This window comes from Vigna unguiculata, chromosome 1 (genome assembly GCF_004118075.2).
Source record: "Vigna unguiculata cultivar IT97K-499-35 chromosome 1, ASM411807v1, whole genome shotgun sequence".
NCBI lineage: Eukaryota > Viridiplantae > Streptophyta > Magnoliopsida > Fabales > Fabaceae > Vigna > Vigna unguiculata.
Window position 1 is genome coordinate 32,853,459 of NC_040279.1, and position 14,450 is coordinate 32,867,908.

The window sequence follows — 14,450 nt, forward strand, 5'->3', positions numbered from 1 at the left end:
TTATAAGTTTTTTTTTTTCAAAAATAAATAAACAAACAAACAAGCATGCTTATGATTTCTCTCACAACCATGCAAAGATTTAAGAATTAAATGACGACAAAATCACAATTAACTAGAAATGGAATAAACCAAATAGTAATTTATTTTCAAATTTGAGTGTTGGGATGGAATAGTTCTAAAACTGAATAAAAGGAACACTGTCACAATCTTTCTCCAATCTCCTCCTGTAAGTTTAGGGTTTATCATAATTGAGCTTTCAATCCATTTTCGTTCCTAAAAGAAAACGTAAATTTTTTTCTCTTCACGTTCATATACTACGCAACATCGCAATTTCTCGTAGTTCGTTTTGATAACTCACGAAATCGCAAGCTACAGACAACGGTGACACGACATTCGTTGATTGATCATGTTGGTAAAGAGATTAAGCTCATTCCTTAAACTCTCCCCAAAACCTCAGATTTCCTCGTAAGCTCTCTGGTTCTTCTTCTATTTCCATCTTATTGCTTTCCTTGTCTTTATTTTTGCCTTGTATTGGATTTAATTATTGTTGATTGGTACTCGTAGATTTTATTAGCGGTTTTAAATTTTGTAAGTTGTGCGTTTCTATTAGAGACTAATTGTTAAATTATATGTATGTGACTGGGTTTGCAAGAAATAGGGATTGGGGATTTTGAGTGTACTCAAACACTCATTTATGCCCTCAATTTTTCACGCTTTAAAATTTCAGAAATCGTATCTCAACAAAGTCATTATATTCTGTAACTCAAATTAGGAATTTTTGCAGTTTTCATCACGCTAGGTAAAGCCCGTGAATTTAGAATATAGCGAGACTAGTCCTCAAACAAAGGAAGTAAAATAATAGGCTGAAAATATAATTTTGGCTCCTCATCTGAGTCTTTGGTTTCAGGTGGGTTTGTCAAATTTAAAAAGTTTTATTTAGGTTTGTTAGATCAAAATGGTCTCTCTGTCTATTTTATGACTAACAGTTTTAATTTTGTTTAAGTGGTAAATGCCCATCTGAAGTTACTTCACTAGAACTTTGTCACGTATCACCAAATTTAACAGAGTAACGTGTTAAAGATAAATTTTTTAAATTACCAGAGCAAATTGAAACAAAATTTCAGACGTGGGATTAAAACTATATTTCTAGCCAAAGTATTGCTTCTTCTTTTTTCAGCTGAATTTCTTTTTCAAGTGAAAAACGTGAAGTACTTTTAACTTTTTCATTTAAATGAATATGGGGATGGCTATTCCAACAAATTTGTGCTCTTGCAGATTATCATACATAACATATTTCTTTTATCTACTCAGGTATATATAGATGTACTTTTCCTAGATGATTAAAGAATAGATGCATTGTTTAGGTATCCTTGAAATTGACATCATAATTGAACGGTAATGTGGTTGTGACTACCAGTGTTTAAACTGTTGCAGTGCCACGAAAAATGTGGATGAAGAGACCGGCAAATACTATGGTAGAAAGGCAGTGTCATTCATTTTGATTACTATTACAGGTGGTGTTGCTCTGAGTGCTCTTGACGACCTTGCCATCTATCATGGATGTAGCAGGTATACATTGAGCTGTAATTTGGTATTCTGTGTTAAGAGTCGATGATGCCTGGTTATTTTAGCTTAATCACTTGGATTGGGAATGCATTAGCCAGGCTTGAGAAAACTATGAAGAGGTGCACTTTAACATAATGTGTTTTTGTAGACTTTAGTGCCCAAAATAAACCTTTTGATTTGATTTACGTTGTTCATGATATTTCACATCTCCCATCTTCATTGTCTATGGAAAGGATATGTTCCTCAAGGAGGCCAAAACTTTTCCTTGTTTAACTGAAACCTCACCATTCTTACCTATCCTACATAGTAATAACTAAAAATGTGATGGCTATATTTAGTGCAATATCGATTTTGTAAGTCAAGTTTATCATCTGAAGTTTGTAGTTATCTTCTTTTTCAATATAGTTTTGCTTGGCCTTTTCATTTTTCATAGAAAATAACAGGGGGCACTAAGGTGGTGCACAAAAATCAGATCTAGAATACTAAGATAATAATTATACTCTTAGTTGCTAACTACAAAAGTTTCTCATGGAGAAAGAGGGCTTCTGAGATATTTGTTCCTTTTTTGTCCTTTTCCATGTACACGCCAGCTACCCAGCGAGTTGTGATATCTTGCTTCATAAAAAGAGAATAGCCCTCTAACTTTGATTAAAATAATCGCTATTTTCAAATTCTTCACCATCCTATCTCACCTTATGAATCCTATTCTATTTTTATTTTTGTTTTGCATATTAGATACTAGATAGTTAGCTTATTGAATACTTTTATGAGACTGCTACTAATACTTATGACTTATCACGTAAGTAGTTTCTCGGCTTCTGTTCTTTACATTTCAAAATTGAAAACTTGTCTACCATGGCAGCCCCTAAAGTAATTGGCTGCAAAATTTTCAGCAAGGCCATGGAAAAGGCGGTCAATAACCAAGGACTAATAGATGCTATCGGAGAACCCATTGTTAAAGGTCCATGGTACAATGCAGCTCTTGCAGTAGCTCATAAAAGACATTCTGTTTCATGCTCATTTCCTGTTTCTGGACCGAAAGGCACCGGTATCTTGCAGCTGAAGGCAGTTCGAAATCGAGGTTAGCAATTTCAATATTTATCTTTATGATTTGAATGAAAACTTTTTACCAAACTGGTAGTTAACCATTTTAGTCTGTATAACCACCATGATCTGCTTGTTTTGCTTTGAAATATTATATTATTTGCTTGTGAATTGTTTGGAAAGTGGGAACAGCGAGCCCAGTTTTTGATAGGTAATGGAAATTATTATTGGTTTGGCTTCTTTGAAACAGATGACACTTGGTCTTCATTTTTCCTTCATCGTGACTGGGACATTTTAATCATGGATGCTCTCCTCCATGTACCTGGGAATGAGGAGAGGCACCGAACATTGCGGATCAATCTTGCTGAAAATCCTCTTTCTTGCACTGCTTGCACCGAGACCACACCTCATCCATCGGAAAATTCAAAGGCAAATTTGAGTTCTAATCAATAAAAGGTTAATTGGTAATCTTAAATTCATCTAAAAGCAAGTTTTTGACCTTTATATTTAAATATTTTATATGATTTTGAGGCTAGGTGGACGTCAATATTTTGGCTTTGACAGAATAAATTTATTTCCAAATTTTCTTTGGGTAACGTGTTATAATTAGTCACCGACTTACTTTATGAAAGAAAAATTTTCCTTGTGGATTGATGTAATTTTTCTTTATTTTGCATTTTTCTTTTGCCTTTTGATCTTCCTAGCTATCTTTTTTGGGATGGTAAATTTTATTTACTGAGGTAAGCACTGTGGTAGATTTTGTTTGGTGACTTTGTCCATTGGCACCCTGTATTGTCGGTGTGGTGTGGGTGAATAAACATTTTTATATTCACTTACAAGAGAAGAAAATAGAAAGAAAAAGTAAATAAAATTTTCAAAATCATTATGGGTCTAAGTTTTAATTTACATAAAGTAATTTTAAATTCTGAAGAATTTTGTTCTTATTTTTTTCTTTTTGTCTCTTTGGTTTTTATTGAAATTTTTTATTTAAAGTATATGCTGTGAGTTTGTTGTATCATATCATAAGATGAGCCTCACTGATAAAGTTAAGCTTGCGATGGTGCTGTTTATGGTTGTATCGGCGGAATTAATGCAATGCTGATGAAAGAAAAGTAAGAATAATATTCTTTAATAATTTGAGTTTTAACTTTTCGCATCGAGTTTTGTAGTTTCACGGTTGTTTGAATTAATATTCTCATGCCATACTAAATCAGCTACCTTAAAATTAAAAAAAGAGAGCCTTTAAACAGTCTTATTTAACAATAAATCGGAATTAAGAGGATATTTAGTTCGAAAAGATAATAAATTCATGAGACAAAATTTATGAGTTCTCTCTTTTGGGCATACATCGTTTCCAGAGGACCGCACTAAAAATTAAATTTCCAACAATGGTTTCAACTGCTTTTATAATTTATATATCTTCTTTTAAAGCTATATGTAGCTATGATTTTCTTTCACACTCTTCTACTTCAGTTCCTTATCATTGTCATACCACCATCAACATTCCGCTTAATAGATTGAATTAATTTGTATTTGTTGAATATTTTTCCTTGAAAAACACAATATTATGCTGTCTTCATAAGTTCTCATAGCATCCTATTCAGTTCTCGTTACTGTTCTCAACCTAGAAAGATCCCAATTGGAAGGAAAGTTGATTTGACTATAGTCCTCACTAAGGTAAAATTTCTTTTGAAAAAAAAAATTCCATAAGTTTTCACACATATTGAGACATAAAAAATAACAATTAAATCATCAACAACACTTTTTCTTAAAATCATCGTATGCAACTAAATTGACAAGTTAATTAACGCATCAACTAAAATCAAAAGGTAAATTTAGTGTATTTAGGTGTTATACTCGGTGTATGAGTACGACTACCTAAGTTCCAACCCCAACCCAACCCCACTTAATAAATAGGTGGAGGGGACATTTTTCATGAGCACCCTTAAACTTTTATCCTTTTCCATTTTAGCCCCTCCGTAATACTCTTCAAATCAGATAATTCAGTAAAAATATTTTTTTAATCAAAATGGTTGCTCTGGAAGGTTGTCTCGAATCTGAGTGAATACCGGATTATTGAATCCGGAAGATGTAAGAATCGAAATGTGCGATGAGAAGATCAAAATTTGAGGGGTGCTTACCGAAAGTGTAATCTAAAATATGTCGCCAAATTTAAAATACTTGTCACAATGACCAATCCGATGAATATATTTGTGTTCCAGATTGCTCAATCCGGGAAGTAATGTTTGTGTTTCAGAATGTTCAATTTGATCATTATGTTTGTCTTTCGTCTTGTTCATCTTCTCCCAAACTCCATCTTCATCTTGCTCATTCTCTTTCAACCGCCAACTTGAAAACTACAATCGATTAGTTGAAGTGTAGGACTTCTTGTTTTGATACATTTTTACCTTTGTCCTTGAAATTGATATCAGGATGTTCCTTAGCTCTCAAGAGGTTAGGAATCATAAGGACACATGAAGCTAATGGACTTAGTAAGTGTTGGATCTTTTGAAAGAGGATTACCGAGAAAGTACAATACTAATGAGATATGAGTTCAATCCACACATAAAGGATTGACACCACTTTCAACCTAAAACCTTAAGTCAATGAATTTATAGATCTTTATTCTTATATGTGTTCAACTTTCTATTTTTACTTAATGTGAAACTTAAAGTTAGACTTTGATTCCTAACCGTAAGTAGATTCTCTATTATTCCTAGCATTACTCCCTTTACTCTTTTTTCTTTCTCTAGCTTAGTTACTCATTTGCAGCTCCAAGATTGGAAAGAAGAACAGCAGATCGAAATGCAAGCTCATATAAATAATGTTTACAATTTACAACTTTAGAGACACAACTTATGGCCTAAAACGTACAGCACAAAAAGAATGAATACTTAAGGGAGAGAAGTCAGCAAGAGGAATATTAAGCAATACCGCGAGTAATGGATTTTTATATTCAAATAATCAAACCTCGTTTTTTTTTTTCTGATTCAATTGACATGGTGTTTGTTCAATTTCTCTTGGTATATCATTTAAGGCACAAGCGCCATAAATTTTCAATGTATTGTTTGTAATAAGTCATTACTGTTTAATGTAAATATAAATGAGATATTTGCTACCTCTATCAAATTTTGATTTTCTCCTCTTTCCATGTATTTGTATTTTAAATTCAGTTGAAATAAGATTTTTTCTCCTGTTTTTCAGAACTACAGGTGTAGATTTGCAAACATATTGATGAAAGTCCTACACTGAATAAACATACAAGGAGAAAAATCCACAAATCACATGAAAAGTCCTACATCATTAAACTCTTTCCACATACTCAAAAACAACTTAAAAGCTCAGAGAAATTCTGAATCATCCTCATTCACGAAGTGGACTCTCTTTCCGGCATTTCATCAAACAGCTTCAGTGCCTGCATCAGACCACATTTCACATGCATAAAACAAAACCCTGTTCACCACGAACAAATCTGGCTCAAACCCACCTTGATCATATACAGTGAGACACGGAAAAGTGCAAACAAACCTCCCTGTTCTACTTATGCTCAACTTTATTATAACTACATTGAGAACCCAAGGGATTGCATAATATCTGTGTACAATGCACGTTTATTTCAAAAGGATGGTATCCATGGATTCACAGGCTGTATTTTGTGTTTAACAAAGTTAAAATATGTGTTAAGGGTTGCTATTGCTATATTATCATATTACTGGTGTCTCAAACTCTCTGGTACATTTCTTTGTCTAACAACAATGTTATAGTAAAAAACATCAAGTCCTCAAGTACAAGCAATCCAATGAATTTAGAAAGAATAATTGCCTGGATTAAGGTTGAGAATTTTGAATTGATTCCCTTTTTTGGTGCTGCTACGATTTTGATTTAGGCTTGAATAAATGAATCGGAACTGAGAACATTAACCAACATAATTATCCAATACTTCATTTTGATTTTAATTTATCAAAAAGCACAATACACATAAACCAATGAAATCACAGAATAAAAAACAACAGAATGCACAGAAAATGTTGCACCAATGCGAGAACTTTGGAAACAACGTCAATGTTCACACGTGGTGCATGTGGTTGTTGCAACAGTATGTAGATGTTAACTACCGAACCTACCTGGGCGGAAACTTCAATGTTTCTGACGCAGACTCGTTCCAAATCGCACTTTTTCCTATTCTTCACATTTGCATCCATGTAAGTTCCCTTCCTCACTACGAGGAATTGGGAGAACTCATTCTAATCCTCCTTCCTCGTTCACAACATTTGTTATTGCCAATGGAAATTGCACTTTCTCTTCACAAATCCCAAACCCCACTTCTGGGTTCTTCATCTCCTGGGAACCTTTCTTCTTTGGGGCGTTGCTTTGCCTCAAAGGAAAGAGATCGGTGTCACCCGTTTTCCCGGATTTGTTGTTCCTCCATGAAACGAGGGCTGAAACCAAAACCAAAGAAAGTGGGGCATGCTGAAAGACAAGTGACAGTTTTTGAGGATAACGCGTTCAGGAAACCGTCCTCTTCTGGGATTTGTCGTCAGATAGAGAAGTTGGTTATGTGTAATAGGTACCGGGAGGCAATGGAGTGGTTTGAAATTTTGGAAGTTGGACATGATGGTTTTGATGTGGGTGGTAGCACCTATGATGCTTTGGTGAGTGCTTGCGTCTGTTTGAGATCGATTAGAGGTGTTAAGAGGGTGTATAGTTATATGATCAACAGTGGGTTTGAGCCTGATTTGTTTGTGATGAACAGGGTTTTGTTTATGCATGTGAGATGTGGTCTCATGCTCGATGCACGAAAGCTGTTTGATGAAATGCCTGAGAGAGATTCGGCTTCGTGGATGACCATGATTGGTGGACTTGTAGACACTGGGAATTTTTCTGAAGCTTTTAGGTTGTTTCTGTGTATGTGGGAAGAGATTAATGACGGAGGATCACGCACGTTTGTCACCATGATTCGGGCATCGGCTGGATTGGGTCTTGTTCAAGTTGGAAGGCAAATTCATTCATGTGCTTTGAAAAGAGGGGTCGGTGATGATAATTTTGTGTCTTGTTCACTGATTGACATGTACAGTAAGTGTGGTAGCATCGAGGATGCTCATTGTGTATTTGATCAAATGCCAGAGAAGACAACTGTAGGATGGAATTCCATTATTGCTAGCTATGCACTTCATGGTTATAGTGAGGAAGCTCTTAGTTTATACTGCGGCATGCGAGACAGCGGAGCTACAATAGATCATTTTACTATTTCAATAGTGATAAGAATTTGTGCGAGATTGGCGTCATTGGAACATGCAAAACAAGCTCATGCTGCTTTAGTTCGTCATGGTTATGGCACTGATATAGTGGCAAACACTGCACTTGTTGACTTCTATAGCAAATGGGGTAGGATGCAGGATGCCCAGCATGTTTTCAACAGGATGCGGTGCAAGAATATCATATCTTGGAATGCATTGATTGGCGGATATGGTAACCACGGTCAAGGAGAAGAGGCTGTAGAAATGTTTGAGCAGATGCTTCAGGAAGGGATGATTCCTAACCATGTCACTTTCCTTGCTGTCTTATCTGCTTGTAGCTATTCAGGTTTATCAGAAAGAGGTTGGGAGATTTTTCACTCTATGAGCAGAGATCACAAGGTTAAGCCCAGAGCAATGCATTATGCATGTATGATTGAACTATTAGGCCGGGAGGGCTTATTAGACGAGGCTTACGCACTAATAAGAAGTGCTCCTTTCAAACCAACGACAAACATGTGGGCAGCATTGTTGACAGCATGCAGAATGAACGAGAATCTAGAGCTGGGGAAGTTGGCTGCTGAAAAGCTTTACGGGATGGAGCCGGAGAAGCTGTGTAATTATGTAGTGCTTCTGAACCTATACAACAGTTGTGGTAAATTAAAGGAAGCAGCAGGTGTTTTGCAGACCTTAAAGAGGAAGGGTTTAAGAATGCTTTCGGCATGTAGCTGGATTGAAGTGAAGAAACAACCTTATGTCTTCCTTTGTGGAGACAAATCTCATTCCCAAACAAAGGAAATTTATGATAAGGTAGACAGCCTGATGGTTGAAATATCTAGGTATGGTTATGCTGTGGAGAATGAAACTTTGCTTCCTGATGTGGATGAAGAGGAGCAGCGTATTCTAAAATACCACAGTGAAAAGCTGGCTATAGCTTTTGGACTTATCAACACTCCATATTGGACACCTTTGCAAATCACTCAGGGCCATCGTGTGTGTGGTGATTGTCATAATGCAATTAAACTTATAGCCAAGGTTACAGGACGGGAAATTGTGATAAAAGATGCTAGTAGATTTCACCATTTTAGAAATGGTAGTTGTTCTTGTGGCGATTATTGGTGATAACAAAATTGTATCATTCACGTCACAGTTCTATACACTGAGTAGCTTGCTGTTAGCTCATCTTAGCCTCACATTTACTTAGGATACAAATACAATACATGTAATTTATTCTGTGATCAGTTAATAAAAGTCCTATCTCTTTTTAGCACTTTAGAGTTGCTTGTCATTGTTTAATTTGTGTTTGTTACTGGCTTGGTTTGCTGAGGACTGAGTAGCTGAAGTTTGCCTGATTTCTTTTTTGTAATTGGATAACATCTTTAAACTCATAAAAACTTAAAATAAACAGAATAGTTAGTGTTCTGTCGTCAGTGTTGTTGATGCCACAAATTGCAACCTTGCACATATAGATCAACATTACATTGGGCATTTAATGGACTATTAAAAGAGCTTAATCGATTTGAAGTTTGACAGATTCTATTGCTCACGTAACAAAAATTTAATGTCTTCACTAAAAGTCATTTAAATATTTAGGAGGATTAAAGTACTATTTTTATTTTTTAGGAACTTAAAAGGACATGATCCGTATTTTTGGAACATAAATAAAATCGAGTCTAGTACTTAAGAGCCCAGAGGAATAAAAATGAAAGAGTTTAGTGCAAGAAAGATAACAACAGCCTAAAGCTTGATGCATTATTTTCTTTGCTTATTTTTGTTTTGTTTGTCAGAAATGAGATTATGAGTTAAGGAAATCGTGCGTTGCTCAAGTGCACCGATCCAATGGATGTTTTTGAAAGAAAGTTCCTCACATTTACATGTGTAAAGAAAAAAAAAACTCAGACCAAGTTACTTTTGTTTACTTCATCAGTACGTTTAGAGAGTTATTATTCCTATTCAATGAACAATAGGTACAATTGCTTTACCTTGGTTTATGCTGAAATCTATGTCTCTGTACCAAAATCAGGATACAAAAGAAAATTTATTTGCAAAAATCAATACATCTTGATATACCAATTAATAATTTAAACATAAATGCGAATAGCTGATTACAAAATTACAGCTCTAAACAGGTTGATGAACAGGATAAACTGATTTGGGCTTCTACATTAGGCCATTAACCGGTGATGTGCTAAAAACTGGTGACTCTTTGTTGTTAGCTGCATCATTGCCACTGCTCTTTCTTCGAGGCTTAGCCTCTCCAAGCATCATAATGACATCCCTCATGGTTGGTCTGTCCTTGGGGAGCTTGGCAGTGCAAAGAATTGCTATTCTTAGAACTAAAAGCATCTCTTCTACAACATACCTGCTATTTCCTACACTGGGGTCTAATGCTTCTTCCAGTGATTTGTTGTCTCTAATCTTCATTCTAATCCACTCTACAATGTCTATTGACTCTCCAAAGTCTGGATCTAAAGGCCTCTTTCCCGTGAGAAGCTCCAACAAAACTACTCCATAACTGTAAACATCAATCTTTTCATCTACCTTCAAGGCATATCCATATTCTGCCAAACGGTAAATCATTGAAACGTCATGGATTTGTACATCGAAGGTGGAGCAAATATGAAAGTAGACAATCTTTACAAATATAAACATTGAATGACATGATAATTGAAAGATACTTTCTCTAATGTGTACGCTACATATCCTGTTTGATCTAAAGTGGTTTGGAAGCTAATGTATGAACTGATAAAGTAAGATGTATAGAACTTGTAACTCACCAGGGGCAATATAACCATAAGATCCAGCAACCATGGAGACTGTTTCATTCTTCTGGATCATCATCTTTGCTAAACCAAAATCTGCTATCCGTGCCTCAAGGTTTGCATCAAGCAATATATTGTTTGACTTGATGTCTCGATGGATCACGGGGGGATGACAATCATGATGAAGATAAGAAAGTCCTTGTGCAACTCCTAGAGCTATGTTGTACCGTGAAACCCAGTCTACAAGCAATCTTGTTGCTTGTCTACCATGCAAGGCTTCTCCTAGGTTGCCATTGTGCATGAATTCATAAACTATCATCACATCAATGTCATTATGAAGAAATCCTAATAGTCTAACAATGTTTCTATGCCTTAGTCTCCCTAAAAGATTCACCTCCCCCACAAGGTCATCACTACTTCCAACTTCAATATCAGTTCCTGTTCTCCACAATTTTTTCACTGCCACAACTGTGTTTGATTGCGGTACCTCAGCCTTATAAACAATCCCTGTGGCTCCCATGCCAATCACATTTGTTTCCTTGATGCAAGCTAGAATGTCAGTACTAGTAAAACCAAGCCTCTGAAATGCCATCAATCTCCAGGGCCATCCTTTGCTACCCTTGTAAAATCTTTCTCGGAAGCAAAACCCATCAGTGTACCATCTTATGTACAAAGATCTAGCTACCACAATCGCTATCCCAATAACTAGGATTGATGATATTCCAGTGATCCATGCTGTAATCATATGCTTTGTGCGTAAGCTTCTTTGCCTTGAAGAGTATGCAGAGTTTTGGTCACATGAAGGGAGGACACCACCACATAGACCAACATTGCCCACAAGATCATTTGGGTTTACAGTTCTTAGTATTCCATTCGCTGGGACTGGGCCTTCTAGCTTATTGTATGAGACATTAAGTGCTTCAAGAGCTGGAGAAATTCCAAAGCTTTCAGGTATTTGGCCTGTCAGAGAATTGTTGGAAAGGTCAACCATGGCCAATGAAGGCATCTTAGCTAGTGATTTTGGGATTTCACCAGTCAATTGGTTGTTTTGGAGGTTCAAATTTACCAACTTCTGACATGAAGCAATGCTTGCTGGAATGCTTCCGGATAGATGATTTGACGAGAGATCAAGAACTGCAAGTGATGGACAATCCTGGAATTGGTCTGGGATTTCACCTTCCAAGTTGTTGTTGGAGACCATGAAAGCTTGCAGGTTTGGAATGGAAAGGACGGTGGAGGGAAGAGAAGAATGGAGTTTGTTTCTTGAGAGATCAATGAAGGAAAGGGATGTGGAAGAAGCAATGTCATCAGGAATTCCACCAGAAAGACTATTATTAGCCAATTCTAACCTTTGAAGCTTCCCAAGCTTGCCAAGACCCACAGGAACTGTCCCTGAAAGAAAATTGTTGTGAATTCGAACACGTACAAGTGAAAAGCACGTTGATAGGGTTGATGGAATTGGACCAGAGAAGGCATTGTTGAATAGTATAAGCTTAGTGAGATTGCCCTGGCTGCAAAGAGTTTCTGGAATCTCTCCAGAGAATGAATTGGATGACACATCCAACCATTGCAATGGTGAATTCTTGCCAAGATTACTAGGCAATGGCCCTGACAAGGAATTGTTCCATAGCTCAAGTACCTCCAGTTGTGGCAAATCTCCAAAGCCAGAAGGCACAGGACCAGACAACTGGTTGCCCATCAAGTTCAGAAGTTTTAAATTCTTCAGCTGACTTATTTCAGCTGGAATTTTTCCTGACAACATGTTATCAGAAAGATCCAGCAACTGCAAAGAAGTCATATTGCCAATTGCTGCTGGAATTCTGCCTTCAAAATTGTTGTTGTAAAAGAAAACTGTATTCAACAACTCGAGCTTTCCCAATACACTTGGAATCTCACCACCAAGATTGGCCACTGCTAAATCAAGATACTTAAGATTGGTGAGGTTGCCAAACTCTTCTGGAATGACACCTTCAAATTCATTATATCCAAGAATCATATACTCCAGAGACGAAAGTTGTCCCAGCTCTCCAGGAATTTTACCAGTGAGATTGTTCCCTGATAGACCAAGGAACTTCAACTTATGCAAGTTGCTGAACGATTTTGGAATTGACCCTACAAAAAAGCTGCCTCTGAGATCAAGCATCTCTAAGGAAGAGGCATTTCCAAGGTCCTCAGGAAGAGAACCTGAGAATTCATTGCTGGATGCATTTAGGGTCATGAGTCTCCATGCTCTTCCAAGGCCTAATGGAAAGTCACCATTGAAGAAATTTTGGCTCACATCAAGTTTGTTAAGTGTGGTGAGATTGGCTAAGGATTTTGGCAATGGCGATGAAAAAGCATTGCAACACAAGTTGAGAGAGGTAAGACTTTTAAGTCTTTGTATAACATCGGATACTGTACCACTGAGATTCTTGTGGGATAGATCAAGCTCCTCTACAGCTCCCGCCGAGTTGCATTTGATGCCAGTCCAGCTACAATGAGATGCATCCTTTACCGGTGCTTTGTCATGCAGTTTCCAATCCCGAAGAGTGTTCAATGGATCAATGAGACCTGCTTTTATAGAAAGCAAAGTCGATACTTCATCATTTACAGCAGCAGAAAAACCATAGGAGGAACAACCAATGTAGCAAAAGAAGATGAAAAGCTGGATTTTCATTTGGTTTTTGATCTTCTTCATGCTGTTTGATTAATGGCTCACTTCTCCATCATTTGCATTTTTGTGAAACGAGGGACATGGTTGTGAGGATGGACACAACACTGGCAGAGAGTAATATGTGCAGTTTGTGAGAAGTGGTTGAAAGAAGAACAGCATATGCATGTGATTCTGTATATTATATGACAAATAAATAAACTAGAACAGTAGTTTCGGTTTAAGAACTAGTCAGGTTTATGAAGCGGTATTTCAAAGAAGCTAGCAGTGTGCGACAGTGTATGTAAAGACAGGTGAAGCTTTGGATCTATTAGAAGTTTATCCGACATGAAACATGGGAGAATATGGCTCTTAATGCTGTTTAAGTTTCTACTTCTTCCTCTTTTGCTTATCCTTGTCAATCTCAAGAGGGATAATGCAGTTAATTTTTTTATTTAAAAAGTTTATCTCTTGTTTGTTTATTAAGAATTCCTTTTACAGTAATCAAATTCTTCCTAACAAGATTGTGAGCGAAGGAATGTGAGAATTTAAAATCTTCTCCACATAAAAGATCAGAAGAAGACTGATCCACAATGGCCTTCAGATTTTATATTTCTTTTCTAGCAGTTAATGTTAATAAATGCAATCATAATAATTACTGACCCCATCTCAGAGTTAACTTTTCCGATTAAACTATCCAAACACTAGATCTCACAGCTTCACAAACATAGACATAAGTTCCACAATCTATATTTGAGATCAACCAGATGCGGAAACGAGAAAAAAGTGAGGTAAAAATGTTGAAGAATATGACAACCACATTAACACAGAACTACACTGTTAAAGTGTTAAAGGAAACTTTATTTTCAGACAATAAGCATTGTCTAAAGCATCTTTCTCAGTACATTAAATACAACTTTTTTGTTAGGCCGCTTTAAGTGTGTTTCATACTAAGAGTGTGAAAATGCACTTTCAAGTTCGAGCTGATTGAAGGGTAACTTCTAAGTATGACAAAGATTCAGAAATGATGCATTAGTGGGCCAACTAACATATGGTTAATGTAGGATCCACCAGAGAACATTGATGTACTCGTGATTATCTTAACATCAAATTCCAAACCAGTCATGTGATGATGAGAATAGCTTTTAACAGAGAGAAAAATGATGTCCCTGTATATTTTTTTTAAGTCCACTAGCAAGGGCCAGAAAGAAAAAA

At 36.4% G+C, this 14,450-nt stretch overlaps 3 protein-coding genes across 3 annotated transcripts; 2 read left to right on the top strand and 1 right to left on the bottom strand.

Moving 5' to 3' along the window:
- The first annotated feature begins 163 nt into the window (after nucleotides 1-163).
- LOC114176504 lies at nucleotides 164-3,446 on the top strand. Its single transcript, XM_028061570.1, has 4 exons — nucleotides 164-465; nucleotides 1,435-1,569; nucleotides 2,460-2,647; nucleotides 2,861-3,446. Exons 1-4 carry the CDS (start codon nucleotides 407-409, stop codon nucleotides 3,061-3,063), a joined length of 585 nt encoding a protein of 194 aa, XP_027917371.1. The 5' UTR covers nucleotides 164-406; the 3' UTR covers nucleotides 3,064-3,446.
- A 2,602-nt stretch (nucleotides 3,447-6,048) lies between these two features.
- Nucleotides 6,049-9,114, top strand: LOC114180503 (pentatricopeptide repeat-containing protein At5g50390, chloroplastic). The gene has a single exon (XM_028066832.1). It carries the CDS (start codon nucleotides 6,597-6,599, stop codon nucleotides 8,964-8,966), a length of 2,370 nt encoding a protein of 789 aa, XP_027922633.1. The 5' UTR covers nucleotides 6,049-6,596; the 3' UTR covers nucleotides 8,967-9,114.
- A 755-nt stretch (nucleotides 9,115-9,869) lies between these two features.
- LOC114164651 (MDIS1-interacting receptor like kinase 1-like) lies at nucleotides 9,870-13,620 on the bottom strand. Its single transcript, XM_028049391.1, has 2 exons — nucleotides 10,622-13,620; nucleotides 9,870-10,405 (listed from the first exon to the last, which is right to left on the bottom strand). The coding sequence occupies exons 1-2, from the start codon at nucleotides 13,281-13,283 to the stop codon at nucleotides 10,005-10,007; spliced, it is 3,063 nt and encodes a 1,020-aa protein (XP_027905192.1). The 5' UTR covers nucleotides 13,284-13,620; the 3' UTR covers nucleotides 9,870-10,004.
- Between the last annotated feature and the right edge of the window lie 830 nt (nucleotides 13,621-14,450).

Excerpts from the sequence above, each read along its gene's own strand:
- LOC114176504 (XM_028061570.1), top strand. The coding sequence starts at position 407 with ATGTTGGTAAAGAGATTAAGCTCATTCCTTAAACTCTCCCCAAAACCT. Across the intron at positions 466-1,434 it reads CCAAAACCTCAGATTTCCTC|TGCCACGAAAAATGTGGATG; the intron begins GTAAGCTCTCTG and ends AAACTGTTGCAG. Across the intron at positions 1,570-2,459 it reads ATCTATCATGGATGTAGCAG|CAAGGCCATGGAAAAGGCGG; the intron begins GTATACATTGAG and ends CAAAATTTTCAG.
- LOC114180503 (XM_028066832.1), top strand. The coding sequence starts at position 6,597 with ATGAAATCACAGAATAAAAAACAACAGAATGCACAGAAAATGTTGCAC.
- LOC114164651 (XM_028049391.1), bottom strand. The coding sequence starts at position 13,283 with ATGAAGAAGATCAAAAACCAAATGAAAATCCAGCTTTTCATCTTCTTT. Across the intron at positions 10,406-10,621 it reads TTATGGTTATATTGCCCCTG|AATATGGATATGCCTTGAAG; the intron begins GTGAGTTACAAG and ends ACCGTTTGGCAG.